Source organism: Pongo pygmaeus, chromosome 17 (genome assembly GCF_028885625.2).
Source record: "Pongo pygmaeus isolate AG05252 chromosome 17, NHGRI_mPonPyg2-v2.0_pri, whole genome shotgun sequence".
NCBI lineage: Eukaryota > Metazoa > Chordata > Mammalia > Primates > Hominidae > Pongo > Pongo pygmaeus.
In genome coordinates, this window is record NC_072390.2 from 95,176,732 (window position 1) to 95,200,357 (window position 23,626).

General features: G+C 56.5%; 2 protein-coding genes across 15 annotated transcripts in view; one reads left to right on the plus strand and one right to left on the minus strand.

The window, feature by feature from the left end:
- The window catches only part of KCNG2 (potassium voltage-gated channel modifier subfamily G member 2), a 105,845-nt gene extending 101,686 nt beyond the window's left edge, over positions 1–4,159 (plus strand). Inside the window, exon 4 of one of the 2 annotated variants that reach the window (XM_054461366.2) lies at positions 3,101–4,159. In XM_054461366.2, coding sequence (XP_054317341.2) covers positions 3,101–3,877 — 777 coding nt within the window. In that variant the 3' untranslated portion in view covers positions 3,878–4,159. The remainder of the gene's footprint in view (positions 1–3,100) is intronic. The other variant, XM_063653865.1, reaches the window with a different exon arrangement.
- Positions 4,160–6,540: 2,381 nt separating this feature from the next.
- The window catches only part of SLC66A2 (solute carrier family 66 member 2), a 52,467-nt gene continuing 35,381 nt past the window's right edge, over positions 6,541–23,626 (minus strand). For 8 of the 13 annotated variants that reach the window (XM_054460428.2, XM_063653883.1, XM_054460430.2 and 5 more), the window contains one exon: positions 6,541–8,327. In XM_054460428.2, the coding sequence (XP_054316403.1) occupies positions 8,266–8,327 (62 nt within the window). In that variant the 3' untranslated portion in view covers positions 6,541–8,265. The remainder of the gene's footprint in view (positions 8,328–23,626) is intronic. The other 5 variants (XR_008495417.2, XM_054460423.2, XM_054460417.2 and 2 more) reach the window with 1 other exon arrangement.

Here is a 23,626-nt window from a genome sequence, read left to right on the forward strand (position 1 = left end):
CTCTGCTCACTGCAGTCTCCACCTCCCGGGTTCAAGCAATTCTCCTGCCTCAGCTTCCCAAGTAGCTGGGATTATAGGCACATGCAACCACACCCAGCTAATTTTTGTATTTTTAGTAGAGACTGGGTTTTGCCATGTTGGCCAGGCTGGTCTCAAACCCCTGACCTCAGGTGATCCACCTGACTTGGCCTCCCAAAGTGCTGGGACCACAGGCATGAGCCACCACACCCAGCCCACTAATGATATTTAAAAAAATTTTTTTTAGTTATTTCTTTTAGTGGTTGCTTTGGAATTTACTACAAATAGTCAGAACCTGCTTCAGGTTTGTGCGTAATTCCAGTGAGATGGAGATGTTATGCCTATATAGCTGTATTCCCTTTTGGTGCGATTGTTGTGATACACATTGTTACAATTATTGCTTTTGCTTCACTATCTGTCATCTCCTTAGACCATTACACCTGTGCTCCCACACATCTCCTTTGTGCTTTTATTGGCAAATACATTGCACATATATTACATTTCTATATACTGCAAGCTTAATACATTATATACATCTTATTTTTATACAGTTGCTATTCAAATCCGTTAAAAAACGCATTTATAGTGTCTTTTCTAATTACATAATTACCTTTACTAACACTTTTTGTGTTGATCCAGATTATCATCTGGGGTCACCTGCTTTCAGCCTGAAGAACTTTCTTTGGTATTTCTTGTGAGGCAGGTCTGCTAGCAGTGAATTCTCTCAATTTTTGTTTACCTGGGAAAGTGTTTATTTTTTACTTTCATTTTTCAACAGTAACTTTACTGGATATAGGATTCTTGATTGGCAGGGTTTTTTTCCTTTGAGCACTTTGGATATGCTGTCCCACTGCCTTCTGGCTTGCAGTGTTTCTGCTGATAAGTCAGCTGTTTATCTGTGAAGTTCCCTTGTAAGTGATCTTCATTTTGCTCTTGCCACTTCAATACTTTTTCCTTGTCTTTGACCTTCATTACTTGTATTATGATGTGTCCACCTGCAGGTCTCTGTGTTTATCCTGCTTGGAATTCATTGAGCTTCCTGGATATGTAGGTTATTGTTTTTAAAAAATTGTTTTTTTTTTCCAGCATTATCTCTTTGCATAGTTTTTCTTTTCCCTTCTCTCCTCTCCTTGGGTATTCCCATTATGCATATATTGGTGCATATAATGGTGTCCCACACTTCCCAAAGCGCTGTTTGCTTTATTCTTTTTCTCTCTGTTCTTCAACATAATTCCTGTCTAACTATCTTCATGTTTACTAATTCTTTTTTCTGCCAGTTAAAATCTGTTAAGCTTTTCTAGTGATTTTTAAATTATTTTATTTCAATTATTGCACTTTTCAATTCCAGAATTTCCGTTTGGGTATTTTTTTAAATGTCCATCTCTTTACCAACAGCCTCTTTTTGTGGCATGTTCATTTATGCGTCCTTTAGTTTTGTGAACATATTGATAGTGGCTGCTTTGAAATCTCATTCTGTTAAATTTGACATTTGGTCACTCTCACAGTAGTTTTTGTTGCTTTCTTCCTAATGTATGAGTCATACTTTCCTTCTTTTTCTTTTTCTTCCTTCCCTCCTCCTCCTCCACATATCCCGTCATTCTTTGTTAGAAAATAGACATTTTAGACAAGATATTCTAGCCCTTTGGGTGGTCCCCATCCTGGGCCTGTTATTCACTGGTTTAGTCTTTTGGTGACTGTCTGGGTTACTGTCGTGAAGCCTGTGTGCTCCTCTTCCTCCCCAGCAACAGTCTCTGTGTCGGAGCAGCACCCGTGTGCCACCGTCACCCTGGGATGACAGGGTTTGGGGAGTAACCTCTTCTCTGTCTCACTGACCACACCCAGTAGTTAAACTCCTAGTAGCCAGCTGAGAGCTCTGTTATTCCTTTACAACCTGCTCGTATGGCAGCTCCTCCTCATTGCTTTCTGAGAGTGCCTGACTGACATTGTTCTGACCCCAGGAGGGCTCCTGCCAGCTGTCTTCTCCCCTCATTCCCCGGCATCTTAGCCAGCCTGCAGTCTAGGCATGAATCTGCTAATTCCCTTCACCACCACCTCCAGGAGCATTGAGAGTGCCCTTTGGTGTAAACTTCTTCGTGTTCCGTTGCAAATGAAGTCAGTTCCTTTGAAAAGAGATTACTTCCTTCATCTCCCTCCAGGCAGGAATCTCTGAGCCACGGATTTGGGGGATGGGGACAGCTGCGAGCCTCAGTGTGAATGATACCCTCCCTCTCTAGGAGCTGAGAGTGAGCCAGGGGTTTGGGGGATGGGGACAATGGCGAGCCTCAGTGTGAGTGACACCTTCCCTCTCTAGGAGCTGAGAGCTTGATGGGGGCGTAGCACCCTGAGACCCGATCGGCCTCTCCTGACCTGGAATCACTGCAGCAAGGACAGTCAGGCCCTGTCTTCTCAGTGTGCCACACCCAAGGCCAGCCTCCCACCCACGACACCCAAGGCCAGTCTCCCACCCACGAGAGTGAGGACTGGGCAGGAGGAGGGAGCCCCACCCCTCCACTGAACTCCCCAAGGACGTAGCCCCAGGAGCTGAGGGCGGAATGTGAGATGCTGATGTCAGCCCCTTTCTAGGGAAGAAGCCCCCGACTGGGAGCTGTGGATGGGGCGGGGGTGGGGGTGGGGGGCTGTGTCCGTGGCTGCAGCCATTCCACGCGGAGTCTCCCGCTGGCCAAGCTGAGGAGGAGGATGCAGTCTTGACACAGATACCACAAATGCTCACCTTTCTTACAGAATTTTCACATATAAATAGATGATTCTTCGTTTGCTGTTTGCTCTTAAGACCATTTCCCAAGGCTTTAAAAGGTCAGGGGTTTTAACATTTTCACCAGTTTCCTGGGTCAGCTAAGCGCATCCGCTCTGAAGCCCGAAGTGATCACCATTAAATCTTGCTGGTTTTTTGGGTTTTTCCAACAGGAACTGGGCCTGTTTGTCAATATCCCTTGCACCCACTTCCGTGGGTTGGGGCGGGAAGGGTGGCCTGGGGGATGCCTCTGGTCCTGGGAAAGGAAGGGCAAGGCGCCCCCGGCCCTCCAGGAGGCCTGCGCCAACCCCGCGTCCCCTCTCCCCGCAGGGCGAGTGCTCCCCCAAGTGCCGCAGCCTGTTCGTGCTGGAGACCGTGTGCGTGGCCTGGTTCTCCTTCGAGTTCCTGCTGCGCTCCCTGCAGGCCGAGAGCAAGTGCGCCTTCCTGCGCGCGCCGCTCAACATCATCGACATCCTGGCGCTCCTGCCGTTCTACGTGTCGCTGCTGCTGGGGCTGGCGGCGGGCCCGGGCGGGACCAAGCTCCTGGAGCGCGCGGGGCTGGTGCTGCGGCTGCTGCGTGCGCTGCGCGTGCTCTACGTGATGCGCCTGGCGCGCCACTCACTGGGGCTGCGCTCGCTGGGCCTGACCGTGCGCCGCTGCGCGCGCGAGTTCGGGCTGCTGCTGCTGTTCCTCTGCGTGGCCATGGCGCTCTTCGCGCCACTGGTGCACCTGGCCGAGCGCGAGCTGGGCGCGCGCCGCGACTTCTCCAGCGTGCCTGCCAGCTACTGGTGGGCCGTCATCTCCATGACCACCGTGGGCTACGGCGACATGGTCCCGCGCAGCCTGCCCGGGCAGGTGGTGGCGCTCAGCAGCATCCTCAGCGGCATCCTGCTCATGGCCTTCCCGGTCACCTCTATCTTCCACACCTTCTCGCGCTCCTACTCCGAGCTCAAGGAGCAGCAGCAGCGCGCGGCCAGCCCCGAGCCGGCCCTGCGGGAGGACAGCACGCGCTCGGCCACAGCCACCGAGGACAGCTCGCAAGGCCCCGACAGCGCGGGCCTGGCCGACGACTCTGCGGACGCGCTGTGGGTGCGGGCAGGGCGCTGACACCTGCGCCGCCCGCACAGAGACCCTCTGCTCCCTCCAGCTGCAGGGTCGGGACCCCCGAGGTGCGCCGAGGGGTGGGGGGCGTCTGGCCCGGGGGAAGGGCTCCTGCCGGCCGCGTCCTCGGCCCTCGTGCGTGAGCAGCCCCAGAACTTGGCGGAGCCCTGCCTGACTCCCCGCGGCAGCGCTGGGCGAAGTCACTGGCCTGTGTCCTCCTGCCCCGCCCCTTTCGTTGGATTTTTAATTTTCTATGCCTAGCTAAAAATAAATTTAGTAAGTCCCAGAAATTCCATGCTTGCTGTGGATGACTTCGTCCCCCTTCTGACTTTTCCTGCCTCCGGCCAGGGAGGAGGGAGCGCGGCCCCTGCCAGGCCCCCATGGCATCCGGAATGGGCAGGTCCCTGCGGAAGGAGGCCCTCCACATCCACCTCTGCCCAAGGACACATCACCTTCCCAGGGATGGGACAGAGGTTTGAGCCGATGCTCACAGCACCCCCAGTGCCGCCCCAGCAACTGCCCTTTCGGGGGTCAGGGAAGAGGGTTCCAGCCCTGACCTCTAACCTCCATCCCCTGACACCACCTCCCTAGGGAATCTTCAAGGCTTGACCTCCGGGAGAGTGACAGGGGCCTCCTAACATTCCCTCTGCACAAGGTTTGCGTGTGGCATTGCAACCCTTCCACGGCCTTGTTCCCCTGGGACCCTCCTGTCCCAGAGCATGGCCTTGTTCTTCTGGGCCTCTCTGCAGTTCCTTCTTCTGGAAGGAACTTTCCACATCGCGCTGCTCTATACGCCTTCATTTTAATGAGTTCATCCAGAAAACCTGAGACATGGTGGCCGCAGCCGGAAGCAGGAGGGGGACACCTCACCAGAGGGTCCCACTGTCCATTACACGGCAGCAGGAGTCTGTAGGAGATGCAGGTGTGGAGAAAGGGCAGGAGACGTGCATGGCCCCGGTGAGTGCCTGAGTGCAAGCCCCAGCCCCTTCTCCATGGCAGGCAGCAGCCCACCAGGACCACCTGGGGCTCAGACCCACCTCCCCCGACAGGCAGGTCAGCTGGTGCCCCAGGTGCCCACGACACAGCTGGGTCTGGGGACGCCAGGCACACAGCGCAGGGGGATCTGGGGACTGGCTGTGCACTGAGGGCTTCCTCTCACAGTGACAGCCTTGGCTGTTGCTCAGGAATGAGCAGAGCTTGACTGGTCTGAGAGGCCCATGCGGAGGACAGCCCGAGGGGCTACACGCCGAGGCTGGTGCCCCCCACCCTCTGCTGCTTGTCCCAGCGTTGCTGGTGACCCCCAAAGACAAAAGGATTCCTCCTGTGCGGTGAGGTGCTGACCACCACAAAGACCCCCCAGAAATGAACACAAAAGTTGTTTTTCCTCAGAGGGTCAGGTCAGAGGTGAGGGCCAGGTCAGAGGTGGGGAATGATGGGGGATAGGTCTCGGACCTGCCCCTCCCCACCCAGGGCTGCAGGGTCCGGCAGGGGAATCCCAGAGCCCTCCAGGACCAGGGCCCACCAGAGGCCACCCTGGGTCACCAGGATGGGGGTGCCAGGCAGTTGTGCTGAGACTGGGGTGGGGGTAATTTCCTCCTGAGCAAGTGGCCCACCCAGCCCCTGGGCGTCCTTTTCACTCTACAGGTGCCCAGTGGGCCACCCTCTCACACAAGCCCCTGGGAAGGGCACAGGGCTGGGGCTCAGGGCAGGCCTCAGTTTCCTCATAGGGTGAGGGGAACGTGAACTTCCCGGGCTCCCACAACCCTCTCTCTCCCACAGAGGGGCCCTCACTGGGAGCCCTCTTTGGCCTCCTGCTTCCCTGGTGCTTGTTGCTTAAAACCATCAGAAGGCATCACAGGGTGGCAGTGACCTGAGAGTTCAGAAACAGCCATTTCCACCGCTGCTCCCACCTGCCATGGCCCTCGCAGTGCGGAGCTGAGACCTTGCTCCCCATTTCCTGTTAAAACCCGGTGGCCCAGAGTGGTCCCCAAGAACCGCCTGTCTCCACACCCTGAAGACACACAACCCCATCCCTGCGCCAGATCTGTGGTTCATCTGGCACCGCCCGCCAGCACTTGAGGAGGGCGACTTGCATCTGAGACGTTCCAGACACGCTGGCCTTCATCTCCACTCTTCCCCCAGGCTGCTGCCTGGACGTGGCCTGTGCCCTCTGCCATCTCCTAGTACCCAGATGGGCCCTTCAACCCAAATCCTGCCCTGCACCCACACACCTGGTTTTTTACTGGACAAAGAAACTCACATCTTGCCTTCAATGTAAGCTGCACAGAAAAAAATCGCTGTGCACACAGCTCCATCTGTATGTGCTGCTCCAAGATCGCAAATCTGGAAACACTTCTCTTGGCCTTTACAGGAGACGCTTCCCATGCTCTAAGCCTTCGGTGGTGGGAGGGAGAAGGGCGGATGTGGCCAGGGCAGCCGGAGGCAGTGCCAGACCCGTCTGTGAGGAGCCAAAAGGACCCCTGGGCTGCCGGCCCACAGGCACAGACCAGTGACAGGTCGAGGGGGCTGGGCTGTTTGGGGCCCTGGAGGAACCTGGGTCACAAAGGGGCCTTCTAAGGTGGCCCAGGATACAAGGGTGTGTCTGGGCAGAGGCCAGGACCACAGCCAGATCCTTCCCTCTGCCCAGGGCCAACTCATAGCACACGGGATCCACAAATGGTTTATTGATTCCAAGTCACCACACAGGGTACATTCAGCAGTCACCGCGCCTGCAATTGGCGACATTTAATGTGAGGCAATTACCGCTACAGACATCTTGCTTCATCTTAAAAAAATAAAAATTTTCAAAGCATCTCACAGGCCAAAGAGCTAAGCAGGACCCTCACTCAGACATTCAAGAGTGTTTCCGAGGAAAACTCAGGAGGAGGAGGCAGCGTGGAACATCTTCCCATGGCCACAGCCCCAGCCACAGCCCCGGCATAGAGCTCAGAGGCCTGCAGGAAGCGGCCCCTCCGCCTGCGGAAGGGAAGACGATGCCTGTTGGAGCCGCATGGAAGCATCCAGAACTCTGAGGCCTGGGGGCTGGCTGCAGTCAGTGCAAGGCTGCTGACACGGTGTGACCTCTTGCTAAACTGAAAACGGGGTGGGGGCAGAGCGTGGGGTGACAAGGGTCAGACTGGCAGCTCCCACTGCAGCCACCACTGTGGGAACCGGCACACGGGTGGGCAGTGGACAGGACAGGATGCGGCAGGCCCTGGCACCCCCCACTCAGGAATTTGCTTTAGGCCAAAAGCCCAGGGCAGCAGGGTGAGGGGCCATCGGCCAGGACCTGCACGGCAGGGGCAGCCCCCTCCACTCCCTGGACCCGAGACTGTCTCTCTCCTGGAAGATGGACATCAAAACTGCATCCGGAGGTGCAGTCGGCACCCAGGAGGGGGATCTCCGCCAGCAGAGCCCAAGAGTGGCGTGCGGGCTGCGTGTGCACAGCCTCAGCCCGGCCCCCTCAGCCTTCGCCCATGAGGGCCTCCACGTTGTCTGATGGTCGCTGGCATCTGCCACGTCCCCAAGGACTCGAGGAGAACCAGAGGCTGACAAGAGCAGCATGAGCTAGCCCTGGCGATGCTCAGCCGGGCTGGACACAGCGGAGCCACGAGGTGTTCGGGCCTGGCAGCTGCTCCAAAGGCCCAGGAAACACCAACTGTCAGAAAACCAGGAGCACGGTGACCCTGCGTCTGCACAGCTTCCTTTCCATGTGTACCAGGCAGAGGAAGCCCCGGCCCTCCCCTGTGCCGGACCCCTGGGTAGCAGAGGCCACCCTAGTCCAAGCAGGGTGTCTGGCCAGGGTCTCACGGGGTCGAGGGCTCTGCTCACAGGCCTTGCAGGGTCTCCTGAGGTCACCCCAGCTTCAAGGTTCGCTGCTGCTGGCCCACGTGTCCACCTGGAGCAGGTTCCTGCGGGCCACCTTCCGCTGCCCTATGTGTACCTTGGGCTCAGACGGTGTTTCATGAGAGGAAACGGGAAAAACACTTGCTTTTTATATCACCCTAAAAACATCCAAAACCCTCGGGGTCAGATCCACGCTGGCTGTCCCCGCTGAGCACAAACAGCGTCCCAGCCCCACCCCCACCGCCCACCCAGACACACCCCACAGAGGCTGATGGAGACCCCAACACCCGTATCCCGTCTCCACCACACCTGCAGGGGCCACAGCACCCACCCTCCCCGCAGGGAGGCCAGAGCCCACCAGTGCCTGCGGCTGGCGGTCCCACATCCTCGTCCTCCCCACTCTCAGAGGGCCTTGGTGCCAGCGGGATGCACGGCGTGGGGCACCGGCTTCTGGGGGTGGCGGGCGAAGGCGTAGGCCTGCCCCAGGATGGCCAGGTCCACCAGCACCTGCAGCAGGCCACACACGGAGAACTGCAGAGGCGCACCCTTCAGCAGGAAGTAGGCCGTCTTGAAGGCGTCACCGCTGGTCCACATGAGCACCATCTTGATGCTGTGGAGACACAAGCAGGCGGTCAGCGGTGGGGAGGGCGGCGACCTGGGGCTCAGTTAGCTCAGAGGCCTGGGGCTCAGTCAGTGGGGAGACCTGGGGCTCAGGGGTACCCGGGGGGACTAAGGGGTCACCCAGGCAGTCTGCGGGGAGGCCCAGGGCTCTGTCAGCAGTGGTGGGGGCGGCAACCTGGGGCTGAGTCAGCCGGGAGGCCTGGGGCTCAGGGGGCACCCAGGGGACTGAGGGGACACCCAGGCAGTCTGCAGGGCGACCCAGGGGGGTCAAGGACACCCCAGGGGGTCAGGGGGATACCCTGGGAGGTTGGGGCCTGCCTGGGTGGGGAGTGCTGCCTGACCCCAAGGGGTCAGGGACACCCCAGGGGGCCAAAGGACACACCCTGACCCTGCCTGTCCCACGCAACCCCCACCCTTCTCTGTGGCCTCAGGAGCTGCCGCCTGGCCGGGGCTCTGCAAGCCCAAGAACAGTGAGAGCAGCTCGAGGCTACAGCGGGAGGCAGAGGTCAGGGCCTCTGACAGCGAGATCAGCTCGAGGCTACAGGGGACAGCAGGGCGAGCAGCTGAGGTCAGGGCCCCTGGTGGGCGGTGGCGATTCTGGGAGGGGCCAGGCCTGGGAGGGTGCTGAGGATGCAAATCTGCGCCCCCGGGCACACAGCAGAGTGGAGCAGAGCAGCTGCTCTTGGGTCTCTGCCGGCCTCCCTCCCTGGTGATAGGCACAAACCTTCCTTTCCTGGAGCGAACAGGGAGTAGCCGCCACCCACCATCCTAGTCCGAGCCCGCTTCCCCCACCGCTGTGTTCATGCTCTGGCTTGCCTAGCAGTGCACGAGTGCTGCTGCGCTTTCCCATGTGAAATGTTTAAATCAGCGGCCGCTGACCCTTCCACAGCTCCTGAAGCCAGAGGCAGAGCCTGGGTGGGGAGCGCTGCCTGGACAGAAAGGACAGGACACAGCCGTCCCCCACCCTGGAGCCTCCGTCCTGCTAAGCCAGGGTGGGCACCTGGGTGCCACAGCCGCCCTGCATGAGGGTCTTCAGGCACAGCCATGGCCAGGTGTGTGGGTCAGGGCTGGAGCTAGGAACGCGCAGGAGACAGCCGGCATCTGCACCCCCTCCTCTCTCCCAAGCCCACAGTGCTCGGCTCTGGAGCGTCTTGTTGGCCTCTGAGAACATAAATCTGGCTTTATCATGACACCCACTGGGAAAAACCAGGAGGCTTTGGGACTGTTTCCACTTGGGTCGGTTTAGCTAAATTACAAGGCTTTCCCGTGACCCACAGAGTACATTTTCCTCCCATTTTTTATTCTCTGGGATGTGTCTTCCCCTGGATGCAGCTCCAGCTCCATAAAATCCAGTCTCTTCCACAGACAAAAAGACAGGGTGGTGCCTGGGTAGCACCAGGGGGAGGTGGTGTGGGCCCCTCGGCCTCTCACACACCCCAGCAGTCAGCCCAGGCTTCGGAATCCCCCCTGCCTCCTTTAGGCCGGGGCAGGGCTGCACAGCTGACTTGGGGTGGGGCTCCCAGCCTGGGACCACAGCCTCGGTGCAAAGGCGCCAGCCATGCACACAGCAGGCACCCGAGCATTGCGCAGTGAACCCGCCGTCGGTCACCTTCGCCCCACACAGCTTCCGGTTGACCCCTCACACCAGGATGGGCAACAGAGCGCTCGCCTGACCTTCACACACGGCTGAGATTTCCCAGGATGTGCTTGCGAACAAGACTCAAGGCCTGAGAGCCACCACGCCTGCTTCAGGGACGGGCTGCTTCCCACACAAAGCCCGTGGCTGTATTTGGCATGCAGCATCAGCTCACACTTGAGTTTCAACACTTTGTTTTTAATCAGTTGATAACTGTGTAAACACACACACACCCACACACACACACAGACACACACAATTTCTGGCTTCTCTTGAAAAAGAGCCTTTTCAGATTTTAGATTATGCATCTAAAACTTCCTTCATAGATATGGGTTATCAATTTAAGAGTTATTCAAGTTATTTCTTCTTGGGTTAAAGGAATTGGTCCATTTTATCCAAATTTTCAAATGTATGGGCATGAGGTTGTTCATTGTACTCTTTTGATGACTGTGGGGTCTACAGAATATCCTCTTCCGTACCAAATACTGGGGATCTGTGCTTTTTTGTCATTCTGGCCACTGGTTTATCAGTTAATGATTTGTTCCAAAGAACCAGCTTTAGGTTTGGTTTTTTATATTTGCTGAAGTTTTGTTTTCATTTTTGTTGCTTGGTGTTAGCTCCATTATTTCCTTCCTTCTGCTGGCTTGGGGTAACTTTGCATTTCATTTTCTAGTTTCTTAAGCTTAGACTGATGATTTGAGAACTTTCCTTTTCTAAAATCAGTATTTCATACTACAAATTTAACTCTAAGCATTGCTTTAGTTACATCCCACGAATTTTGATATGGTGGTGTATTTTTCAGTTCAAAATATTTTCAATAGTTTGCTTTGCGACATCCTCTTTAACAGATTGTTTAAAGGTGTGTTGTTTAGCTTCTAAATCTTTGGAGACTTAAGATCTATTTCTGCTATTAATTTCTAGCTTAATTATATTCATAGAAAATACTTTGGACAATTTCAGTTCTTTTAAAAAAATTCTCATGACCCAGGATATGGTCTGTTTTGGTGAATGCCCAATGGGCATCTGAAAAGAATGCGTACATTCACCTGGTTGTTGATGGTGTTCAGATTTTCTATACCCTTGCTAACTTTGTCTACTTTTTCTATCAGTTACTGAGGAAAGCTGGAGTCCCTAAGTGCAACTGGGGATTTGTCTTTGCATTTCTCTATCAGTTCTGGCCTTATGGACTTCCAGGCTCTGGGGGTTCCATGCATACACACTCAGAACTGTTGTATCTTCTTGGTGAATTCACCAGTTTATCATGATGCAACATCCTTTTTTATTCAAGGCAAATGTCCTTTACTTTGCCTGATATTAATACAGCGACTCCAAGCTTTCTCTGATTCATATATGCATCTCTCACTACATGGCCTCCTGGGCAATACATCCCTGCACCCCAGCATCCGCCATGGATGTAATTAGACCTAAAGTGAGTTTGCTGTAAACAGTAGGTAGCTGAGTCTTGCGTTTCCTTTTAAATTAATCTGAACACTGCTATCCTTTAATTGGTATGATTAGGCCATTTACATTGAATGTTATTATTGACATGTTTGAATTTAGGTCTACCATTTTAATTTTTTTTGTTCCCAGCTTGTCCCTACTGTTTTATTCCTGCCTTCTTTTAGATTATTTGAAATGTTTAAAATATCCCATTTTAATTTATCTATTTGATTTTTCACTGTATCTCTTTTTTTTTTTTTTTTTTTTTGGGAGAAGGAGTCTCACTGTCGCCCAGGCTGGAGTGCAGTGGCGCAATCTCAGCTCACTGAAAACTCTGCATCCCCGGTTCAAGCAATTCTTCTGCCTCAGTCTCCCAAGTAGCTGGGACTACAGGCGCTCGCCACCACGCTCAGCTAATGTTTTGTATTTTAGTAAAGACGGGTTTCACCACGTGGCCCAGCCTGGTCTCAAACTCCTGAGCTCAGCCAATCCACCTGCCTCGGCCTCCCAAAGTGCTAGGATTACAGGCGTGAGCCACCGTGCCTGGCCTGTATAGTTCTTTCACTGCTCTAGGGCATTGGTTCCCAAATGGGAGTGATTATGACCCCATCCTCACACCCCTGCCCAAGGAAACATCTGGCAATTTCTGGAGACATTTTTAGTTGTCACAACTGGAGGAACACTGCTGGTATCTAGTGTGTAGAAGCCACGGATGCTGTTAAACATCCTGTAATACCAAGATAGTCCCCCACAATAAGGGATTCTCCAGTTCAAAGTATCAATAGTGCTGCTGTTGAAAAATCTTATTCTAGGGACTATAATATATTTAACTTGTCAAAGTCTCCTTAGGATCAATATTAGTTTAAGTGGAATGCAGAAGTCTTAGCACCAAGTTCACTATAGTCTCCCTCTTTTACATTGTACTTGTCATGTATAGCTACGTTCACTAAAAACCCCACCAGACAATGTTATATTTTTTGCTAACTTTCACACATATTTTAAATAACTTAAGAAGAAAAATATATATATTATATTTACCCAGATATTGGCCATTTCTGTTGGTTTTCCTTCATTCCTGGAGACCCAAGTTGCTCTCTTCCAGCGGAAGAACTTTTTTCAGTATTTCATGTCGAGTAGCACTGCTGCCCATGACTTCGCTTCGTTTCCTTTCATTCGAGAAGGTCTTTATTTTGCCTTGATTCCTAAAGGATTTTTTTTTTTTTTTTTTTTTCTGAATACAGAATTCTGGGTCAAACTTTCTTTTCTTGCAGCATCTGAAAAATGTGCCACTTCCTTCTGACCTCCCTCGTTTCTGGTGAGAAACTCATAGTAATTTGGATCCTTTTCCTCTGACTGCTTTCGACATTTTTTATTTGACTTTGATTCTTACCAGTTTGATTGTGATGTGATATGTCTGGGATTCACTGAACTTCTTATATCGATGTTTGTCTTTCACCAAATTTTGAGTGTTTTCAGCTCTTATTTCTTCAGCTATTTTTCCTCTGTGCCACACTCTTTCTCCTCTCCTCCAGGCTCAGATGACGGAATATTAGACCCTTTGGAATTTGCCCCGACTCTGTTCATGTTTTTGTTAGTTTTTCAATTGCTTCCTGTTCAGAATGGACATTTTTTATTGATCTGTCTTCAACTTCACTATTTCCTCTCATCTCCATTCTACAGTTGTGCCGTGAAATACATTATTATTTAGATTATTGTATTTTTCAATTTAAAATTATCTATTTGGTTTTTTTTAAACTTCTATTTCTCTGTGGAGATGTTCAGTCTTCCCACTCATTCCAAGAACATTTGCTCTTATCCGTTAGAGCACAGTTACAACAGTGACTTCAAAATCTTGGATAATTCTGATCTGTCAGCCCGAGTTGGTTTCTATTGACTGTCATTTCCATTGGCAGCTGAGAAACTCTAACTCTTCATACATAACTTTGGTTTTTATCTTGGACATTCTGAACATTATGCAGTGAGATGTGAGTCTTCCATGGCTCTATCAACAGTGTTGCTTTTCCTGCTACCAAGCACTTCACGTGGTTAGATTCAGGGCGCGAGGTCTGACTTGTTTTTGGCGGACTGCAGTTCAATTTAACTCCATTTCAAAACCTTCCTTTTGCTCTTTGGATCTGTCCTTCATATGCAACACTCAGAGACAAGACTGGGACGACACTGAGTTCACAAAGCTGTTGGGATGTAGTTTAGGGCCAGATCTATGCATGTGCAGTTCAAGGGTGAGTCCAGAAACTTCACCACAGTGTCCTCAGTCTTCCTCACCACAGAGTCCCCAACCTTCCCCACAACCTCACCAGAGTCCCCAACCTTCCCCATCAGAGTACCAGAGTCCCCAACCTTCCCCATCAGAGTACCAGAGTCCCCAACCTTCCCCACACCCTCACCAGAGTCCCCAGCCTTCCCCACCATCTCACCAGAGTCCCCAGCCTTCCCCACCATCTCACCAGAGTCCCCAGCCTTCCCCACACCCTCACCAGAGTCCCCAGCCTTCCACACCATCTCACCACAGAGTCCCCAGCCTTCCACACACCCTCACCAGAGTCCCCAGCCTTCCACACCATCTCACCAGAGTCCCCAGCCTTCCCCACAACCTCACCAGAGTCCCCAGCCTTCCCCACACCATCTCACCACGGAGTCCCCAACCTTCCCCACCATCTCACCAGAGTCCCCAACCTTCCCCACACCCTCACCAGAGTCCCCAACCTTCCCCACACCGTCACCAGAGTCCCCAGCCTTCCACACCATCTCACCAGAGTCCCCAGCCTTCCCCACACCCTCACCAGAGTCCCCAGCCTTCCCCACAACATCAACAGAGTCCCCAACCTTCCCCACATTGCCACGAGAGTCCCCAACCTTCCCCACCACCTCGCCAGAGTCCCCAGCCTTCCCCACACCTCACCACAAGACCTTTTCTAGTTCACTGTCTTCTAAATTTGAGCATTTTTTTCGCATCACACATGAATGAACTAAGCTGTAATTTAAGGCACGTTTAAGCTGTAATTTAACATTCTCATTCTAAAAGAGACCATACGAACTACACAAATCCTATATAAAGGACCAAGCACAGGTGTAAAATAGAGAAACGTGGCACCCTGCAAATCTGCCAACTGTGTCTATTTTGCCCAGGGTTTCCCATATGGCTGGGCGTGTTCCAGTGTAGACGGAGGAGGCCAGGGCACGTGTTCCAGTGTAGACGGAGGAGGCCAGGGCCCGTTTGCTTTGGCTGCTTTGACAGACAATGTCCCTCCTCACAGAGCGGCCACACAAGTTAACTGTGAACAACTTTCAAACTATCTTCAGTGAAACAGTCAAAGCAAGCAACCCAAACCTAGAGAGACAGCTTTTAGCTCCCATTGTAAAATCAGGTAAAGCCATGTGGTCTGCAACTTGGAACGCCCCCGGCTGCCAGGTATGGCTGGGGAAGGGCTGAGAGGCTCACTGCAGCACCCACACCACGGCCTCAGGTGGGGACAAGTGGGAAGGTGATGCCTGAGCCCGGCCCCCAGGAAGGAGGAGCAGAGCCTGGAACAGCCTGGGCTGCTTTGCTGTCCGGAGGGAAATCAGGGGTCCGGGCCACTCCTGAGGCCCCAACCACAGGGAGACCCCAGGCCCATTCAGAGTCCACCGTAGGAGGGGGCTGGTTAGCCCTGAGGGGCCAGTGGGGACCTGGACACCTCCTTTCCGTCCCCTTCCTTGCTGACGCCTCCAACACACAGAACCCCAGGGAGCCAGGCAGGCCAGGAGGCAGGCGGCTGGCCACCCCCCGTGAGGATTCCGCAGTGGCAGAGCTCAGGCCTGCACACACCAACAAAGACAGAGGCAGATGCTGGGCTCCAGAGTTCCAGCCAGGACACAGCCCTGGTCAGACGGGGGCCGGCAGGACGTGCAGCTGAAGCCTGATCCCAGGACCACCTGTCCCTGTCCCCAGGTCACCACCCGGCGCCCTCACTGTTAGCGTCCCCGGGGCCCTGACACACAGGTGCGCTCTGCAGCATGGTAACTGCAGGCACGGAGCCATCACTGGTCTGGGCTCTGCTGGCTGCGGGGACATTCCAGCTGCCGGGACGCTCTGTCAGAGAAGATGGCTCCACCACCATGGCATGGGGACTGGAATCCCAGCCACCCCCCACCCCCCACCCCCCTAGCTCCATCATTTAGAGGGCAGGGGAGCAGGGAGGGGACGGAGCAGGCAGGGGATGGCAGCAGGGAGGGGACGGGAACAGGGAAGGGACGGGAGCAGGGAGGGGGACAGGAGCAGGGAGGGGACGGGAGCAGGAAGGGGATGGCAGCAGGGAGGGGACAGGCGCGGGGGGACAGGAGCAGGGAGGGGACAGGAGCAGGGAGGGGACAGGAGCAGGGAGGGGACAGGAGCAGGGAGGGGACAGGAGCAGGGAGGGGACAGGAGCAGGGAGGGGAGCAGGGAGAGGAGCAGGGAGGGGAGCAGGGAGAGGAGCAGGAAGGGGAACAGGGAGGGGACGGGAGCAGGGAGGGAGCAGGGAGAGGAGCAGGGAGGGGAGCAGGGAGGGGACGGGAGCAGGGAGAGGAGCAGGGAGGGGACGGGAGCAGTGAGGGGATGGGAGCAGTGAGGGGATGGGAGCAGTGAGGGGATGGGAGCAGTGAGGGGATGGGAAACAGGCTCGCAGCTCTGCAAATTATTAAACAGGGTCACATCCAACCGGCGATTCCACCCCCAGGTAGAAGGGAAAACTATGTCCACATAAAAACTCGTTCATGAGTTGTCCACTGCATGTAACAGCCTAAACATTAAACAACCAAATGTCCCTCAGCTGAAGAACGGAAGAGCAAACGTGGCAAATCTATGGAGGGAACATTTTTCAACCACAAAAAGGAAAGAAACACTGACGCCTTCTGCAGCATGGATGAACCCTGAGAACACGAAGTGCAGGGAAAGAAGCCAAGCACAAGGCCACGTATCATCGCCAGGCCACGTGTCACCAGGCACCACTGATGTGACGTGTCCGGAAAGGCCCATGGAGATGGGAAGTGGAGGAGTGGCGGTGGGGGTGAGGAGGCTGGGGTGGTGGGAATGACTGCCAGTGGCCGCGGGGTTGCTTCCTGGGGTGCGGAAAATGTTCTGGAGTTAGACCGTGGTGCTGGCTTGGTGGCCCCGTGAGTATGCTGTGATGTGAGTCACATCTCAGGCGGGTCACACTTTGTAATGTTCCAGAGCCTCCGCTGAACCCTCCTGTCACACGGGCCAGCCTGCGTGCACCGAGCTCGCTTCATGTTAACCCAGGCGTCCTGTGCAGCACTCACTCCACTCGGAACCGCAGGGGCCTGCTCTGCATCAAAGGCATAAGGAAAGGCACAGTGGGTGGGGGGGGGGGGGGTCCGAGTGTCATGAAGACGTGGCCCCAGGGGAGACATGCCACACGCCCAGAGGCTGAGGACCCACACAGCCTGCTCTAGAGTTTGGGTAAGAGCTCGGCTTCTGGATCCAGCCCATGTCCTGGCTGGACATGGGCAGCCTCAAGGGATGAGGACTGACGTAGTTCAAATCCTCTCCTTGCGGGGCGGCCTGAGCCTCAGCTTCACCTGCCGCAGGCACCATGCCACGCCTGCCTGGTCACTGTTGGGGTCCGCACAGGCACCTGCCCAGGCTCTTCCACAGCCACGGTGTCTGTATTCTGCATTTCAGGCTCCTCCCCATCTGTCAACACCGACGCACCCCCACTGCCCTCATCATCTACACCCACCTCACCCTCCAATCCTTGTTAGGGAACAGTCTTCAAATCCAGTAAAAACTGGAGGAAGAGGAATGCAAACACTCTCAGAGAATCCGCCCTTCAGAGCCTGCTGTGTTAATTAGCAAAGCTGTTTCTCAAGCTTTATCACATCTCATTACTGGTTCAGAACCTACAACACCACGTAGTATTTTCTAAAGGGAAGTCACTGTTCAAAAACGCCTCTGGCAGTTGCTCCAAGGTAGAAACCGTGTGTGCATGGCTGTGTGTGTGTGTGTGTGTGTGTGTGCATGGAGGCAACTGTGCATGCCGGCCTGTGCACGTGTGTGCAAGTACATGAGACGCAGGACTTTCCAGAAGCAGGGCTGCTATGAGATCAACTCGGGAGTTCTTGAGTCGCTTCCTATCAAACATCCTAGAGACCTTCGGTTTAATGTGGAGCTGAGGCTGCGGGTCCCACGGCAGACTCCAGGCAGCATCTATGCCTCCCTCACCTAGGGCAGTGGCACTAGCAGGTCCCTGAGAAAAGGAGCTGAAGTTCAGGCTGTCACGTTTCAAGCTCATGTCACCATTCGCCACCAAAGTCTTGATTGCTTGTTTTTTTTTTTTTTTTCATGGAGTCTCTGTTGCCCAGGCTGGAGTGCAGTGGCGCGATCTTGGCTCACTGCAACCTCCGCCCCCCAGGTTCAAGTGATTCTCCTGCCTCAGCCTCCTGAGTAGCTGGGATTACAGGCGCCTGCCACTACACCTAGCTAATTTTTGCATTTTTAGTAGAGACGGGGTTTCACCATCTTGGCTAGGCTGGTCTTGAACTCCAAACCTTGTGATCCACCTGCCCTGGCCTCCCAAAGTGCTGGGATTACAGGCGTGAGCCAGCGCGCCCAGCCCAAAGTCTTGGTTTTTTAGGTATCTGTAAGTACGTGTGTGTGCACATTTTAAATACGTCATCTTAAACATGACCCTGGAGATGATACAGGAATCACACATGATCGATCAAACCTGCGTTCAGAAACCACTACCCACAATGGCGTCAAGAATCACAAATCCTGACAGGGCTGGGGGTACCGCGACGCCCCCATCAGGCAGGTCGGAGCACACAGGAACCTGAGACATCTCTGACCTGCCTCCAGACGGGGGGCGGTCTGACAGCAGGAAGTGGGGGGTCACTCCAGCCCACCCCAAGGCTGCCGTGGACCGGGAGGAACAGGCAGGTACCACAGGAGCACCCAGAAAGTGGCAAAGGGGAGACACCCCCTTGCCCAAGCCGCGTCTGGAGAGCGAGTGGAACCCAGGCCGGGGAGGGCTGAAGATCCACGGAGCGGTGGCCTGGACCCACGCGGAGAAGCCAGAAGACCACACAGCAAGGGGGGCAGAGGTGGAGACCCTGTGCCCACAGGCCCAAAGAGATGGAGCTTCAGACGCACAAGCGGAGCTGGCTCCAGACTCAGCCCTGCCCAGAGGGAGCCTCAGGAACAGCCCCCAGGTCGCCGGCTCTAGTCCTGCAGGCCCTGCCTTCCCCAGGCTGCCAGGTGGAACATGGGGGGCCAACACCCCGTGGCGTCTCAGGTTGTGGAAGGCAGCTGCTGGGCCTCCAGAATTCATGCTCGGGTGATGCTAAAACCCAGGGCCAAGGTGAAACGTGGCGTCAGAGCAGCAGAAATAAGGACGTGCGGCACAAAGGCTGGGCCTGGAGTGGTCTTGTTCCCTTTCCCGTTTAGTGAGAACCCTCCCAAAACCTTCCTTCAGACCATGCAGAGGCAACGTCCCCACAAGACCCCCGACTCGTCCAGCCAGGCATGGGGTCAGGCTGGCTGTGTGTTCTAGCGGCAAACGCCTTCTGTGTTCCAGTGGGAAAACCGCCCAATGGTCACTCTTTTTTTTTTTTCTTTTATTATTATTATACTTTAGGTTTTATGGTACATGTGCGCAACGTGCAGGTAAGTTACATATGTATACATGTGCCATGCTGGTGCGCTGCACCCACCAACTCGTCATCTAGCATTAGGTATATCTCCCAATGCTATCCCTCCCCCCTCCCCCCACCCCACAACAGTCCCCGAAGTGTGATGTTCCCCTTCCTGTGTCCATGTGTTCTCATTGTTCAGTTCCCACCTATGAGTGAGAATATGCGGTGTTTGGTTTTTTGTTCTTGCGATAGTTTACTGAGAATGATGATTTCCAATTTCATCCATGTCCCTACAAAGGACATGAACTCATCATTTTTTATGGCTGCATAGTATTCCATGGTGTATATGTGCCACATTTTCTTAATCCAATGGTCACTCTTAAAAGCGCAGACCGGATGAATGGGGCCACAGGATGGCGAGCAGCACGGGCGGGGCCAGCCCCACCCCCTCCCCATCCCCCCGGGGCCAGGCCAGGGCCTCAAAGCAGAGACTCTCTGGGGTTGCCCCAGGGCTCATTAACGTAACTACAACCACACACTCCATCACTCCCAGCCGACCGGACGCTGCTGCTCCTGGTCCCCCTTCCTAGCGAGGATGCACAGGGTCTCAGCGGTCCCGCACTTGAAGCTGGCTGACCTCTCTGCCCACTTGCTCCGCAGAGGCTGCTCCACCTCCCTCAGCCTCAGCCTCAGGACCCCCTCCAAGCCCTCAACATGCCAGCTGTGTGGGTCGCCCGTCTTCTGCCTGGCCCTCCCAGCAGGGACAGAGGCCAAGCCTCCCGCGGCCCGATTGGGAGATGGGGTGCCTGTGACATCCTGTCCCCAGCCACGCCTGAGGTTTATAAAAGCAGAAGGAAGCCCAGGTGATCTCACAGGGGCTTGGCGCTCAGCCAGGGGGCGGAGCAAACTCAGAGGTAGAACACCTGCACCTCCTGGGATCCCTGAGACACATTCCGAGTTCCGCAGCCAACAAGTGTGCAGGCAAAGGCCCATGACCCCGGCTCCCATCTCGCCCACACAGCACCCTCGATACTATTTACATGTGTGTACGTGTATCCGCATCCCACACACACGGGTTTTCATCCACGGTTCCAGGCTGGTAACTCCCACAGTGCTTCTGTACCCGCGGCGCTCCCGTACCCACGGCGCTCCCGTACCCGCGGCGCTCCCGTACCCGCGGCGCTCCCGTACCCACAGTGCTTCTGTAGCTCTTGTCATGACGTTGGGGTGCTTTAGGCCTCAGAAAACAGAATCTCTCTGACCTTTGCCCTCTGTTCACCTGCCCAGGCAGGACTCTAACCCTCATTCCAGAGAGGGTCTTGCCCACATCCTGGAGGAAGGAGCCTGCAAAGAGGCCAGAAGAATCTCAACAGACCCTGCTGGGTTCACGTCGCACCCTTAGGTCCAATCACATTTCAACACCATTGTCCATCACGCCTGTCCAATGAGGTCTCCCAAGTAGACAGGGTTTGGGAGACTCCGGGGAGAGCTGAATTTGCAGGAGCTGGCAGGAGGGTGAATAGGAGCTCATCTGTGTGCCGGGAGGGCGGCAGCCCCATCCACGAGACCGAGCTCCTGCCTGGGGACCCCTCCACAGCTCCCTCTGTGTATCCCCTCACTCGGTGGTTTATGTCTGTCCTTTAAAATGCTCTTTGTAAAATATCAGTAACCGTGTTTCCCAGAGCTCTGTGAGCCGCTCCAGCAAGCTGACAGAGCCCAAGGAGGGGTCATGGGACCCTAACATGGCCTAGAAGTTCCAGAGGCCCAGACTTGTGATGGGTGTCTAAGTGTGGGTGGCATCTTGCGCTGTCTCTGGGTCAGGACAACCAGCGGTGCCCGCCGCAGGACCGACTGCCTGCTTGGTGCTGGGGAGAAGCCCGCACACCGCTGCACACCCGTGTGTGCTGCTTGTTGTGAAGTGAGAACAGGAAAAGCACGTCCAATGTGTTTCTTCCACACACAGACCCCCCTTCCACAGGCATTTCTGGAGCCTTCCCCGTGTGAGAGAAGGGCAGACCTCGGGGCCTAAGACAGGCCTGCCTGCACGGCCGCCTCGGCCAGCATCTGGAAACTTGGGTTTGAAGAGGATTCCCACATCCCCCCAGCCGACGGGGCAGCCCCTGGGCTGAGACCTTGAACAACATGCCTGCGCTGAACAGCAAAACCCGCTCCCCTGGAATCGGGAGCAACGGCTCCTGCCAAGCCCGGGGCCCCTGTGAGCAGCCCCCTCAGAGGCCTCACCAGGCCAAGGCCACACACCGCCAGCTCCTCGTGAGAGGGGCCAGGAGGCCGGCATGTGGGGTCCGGATCTGCTAGACCCTCACCATGAGGCTGTGGTGACACTCAGGAGGGCAGAGGCCCGGCACCCGGGCACCTCCCACAGATCTCCAGGTCGCAGGCCCGGCACCCGGGCACCTCCCACAGATCTCCAGGTCACAGGCCCGGCACCCAGGCACCTCCCACAGATCTCCAGGTCACAGGCCCGGCACCCGGGCACCTCCCACAGATCTCCAGGTCGCAAGCCCGGCACCCGGGCACCGCCCACAGATCTCCAGGTCGCAGGCCCGGCACCCGGGCACCTCCCACAGATCTCCAGGTCGCAGGCCCGGCACCCAGGCACCTCCCACAGATCTCCAGGTCGCAAGCCCGGCACCCGGGCACCTCCCACAGATCTCCAGGTCGCAGGCCCGGCACCCGGGCACCTCCCACAGATCTCCAGGTCGCAAGCTCGGCACCCGGGCACCTCCCACAGATCTCCAGGTCGCAGGCCCGGCACCCGGGCACCTCCCACAGATCTCCAGGTCGCAGGCCCGGCACCCGGGCACCTCCCACAGATCTCCAGGTCGCAGGCCCGGCACCCGGGCACCTCCCACAGATCTCCAGGTCGCAGGCCCGGCACCCAGGCACCTCCCACAGATCTCCAGGTCGCAAGCTCGGCACCCGGGCACCTCCCACAGATCTCCAGGTCGCAGGCTCGGCACCCGGGCACCTCCCACAGATCTCCAGGTCGCAGGCCCGGCACCCGGGCACCTCCCACAGATCTCCAGGTCGCAAGCTCGGCACCCGGGCACCTCCCACAGATCTCCAGGTCGCAAGCTCGGCACCCAGGCACCTCCCACAGATCTCCAGGTCGCAAGCTCGGCACCCGGGCACCTCCCACAGATCTCCAGGTCGCAGGCCCGGCACCCGGGCACCTCCCACAGATCTCCAGGTCGCAGGCCCGGCACCCGGGCACCTCCCACAGATCTCCAGGTCGCAGGCCCGGCACCCAGGCACCTCCCACAGATCTCCAGGTCGCAAGCTCGGCACCCAGGCACCTCCCACAGATCTCCAGGTCACAGGCCCGGCACCCAGGCACCTCCCACAGATCTCCAGGTCGCAAGCTCGGCACCCAGGCACCTCCCACAGATCTCCAGGTCGCAGGCCCGGCACCCGGGCACCTCCCACAGATCTCCAGGTCGCAGGCCCGGCACCCGGGCACCTCCCACAGATCTCCAGGTCGCAGGCCCGGCACCCGGGCACCTCCCACAGATCTCCAGGTCGCAGGCCCGGCACCCGGGCACCTCCCACAGATCTCCAGGTCGCAAGCCCGGCACCCGGGCACCTCCCACAGATCTCCAGGTCGCAAGCTCGGCACCCGGGCACCTCCCACAGATCTCCAGGTCGCAGGCCCGGCACCCAGGCACCTCCCACAGATCTCCAGGTCGCAGGCTCGGCACCCGGGCACCTCCCACAGATCTCCAGGTCGCAGGCCCGGCACCCGGGCACCTCCCACAGATCTCCAGGTCGCAAGCTCGGCACCCGGGCACCTCCCACAGATCTCCAGGTCGCAAGCTCGGCACCCAGGCACCTCCCACAGATCTCCAGGTCGCAAGCTCGGCACCCGGGCACCTCCCACAGATCTCCAGGTCGCAGGCCCGGCACCCGGGCACCTCCCACAGATCTCCAGGTCGCAGGCCCGGCACCCAGGCACCTCCCACAGATCTCCAGGTCGCAAGCTCGGCACCCAGGCACCTCCCACAGATCTCCAGGTCACAGGCCCGGCACCCAGGCACCTCCCACAGATCTCCAGGTCGCAAGCTCGGCACCCAGGCACCTCCCACAGATCTCCAGGTCGCAGGCCCGGCACCCGGGCACCTCCCACAGATCTCCAGGTCGCAGGCCCGGCACCCGGGCACCTCCCACAGATCTCCAGGTCGCAGGCCCGGCACCCGGGCACCTCCCACAGATCTCCAGGTCGCAGGCCCGGCACCCGGGCACCTCCCACAGATCTCCAGGTCGCAGGCCCGGCACCCGGGCACCTCCCACAGATCTCCAGGTCGCAAGCTCGGCACCCGGGCACCTCCCACAGATCTCCAGGTCGCAGGCCCGGCACCCGGGCACCTCCCACAGATCTCCAGGTCGCAGGCCCGGCACCCGGGCACCTCCCACAGATCTCCAGGTCGCAAGCTCGGCACCCGGGCACCTCCCACAGATCTCCAGGTCGCAAGCTCGGCACCCGGGCACCTCCCACAGATCTCCAGGTCGCAAGCTCGGCACCCGGGCACCTCCCACAGATCTCCAGGTCGCAGGCCCGGCAC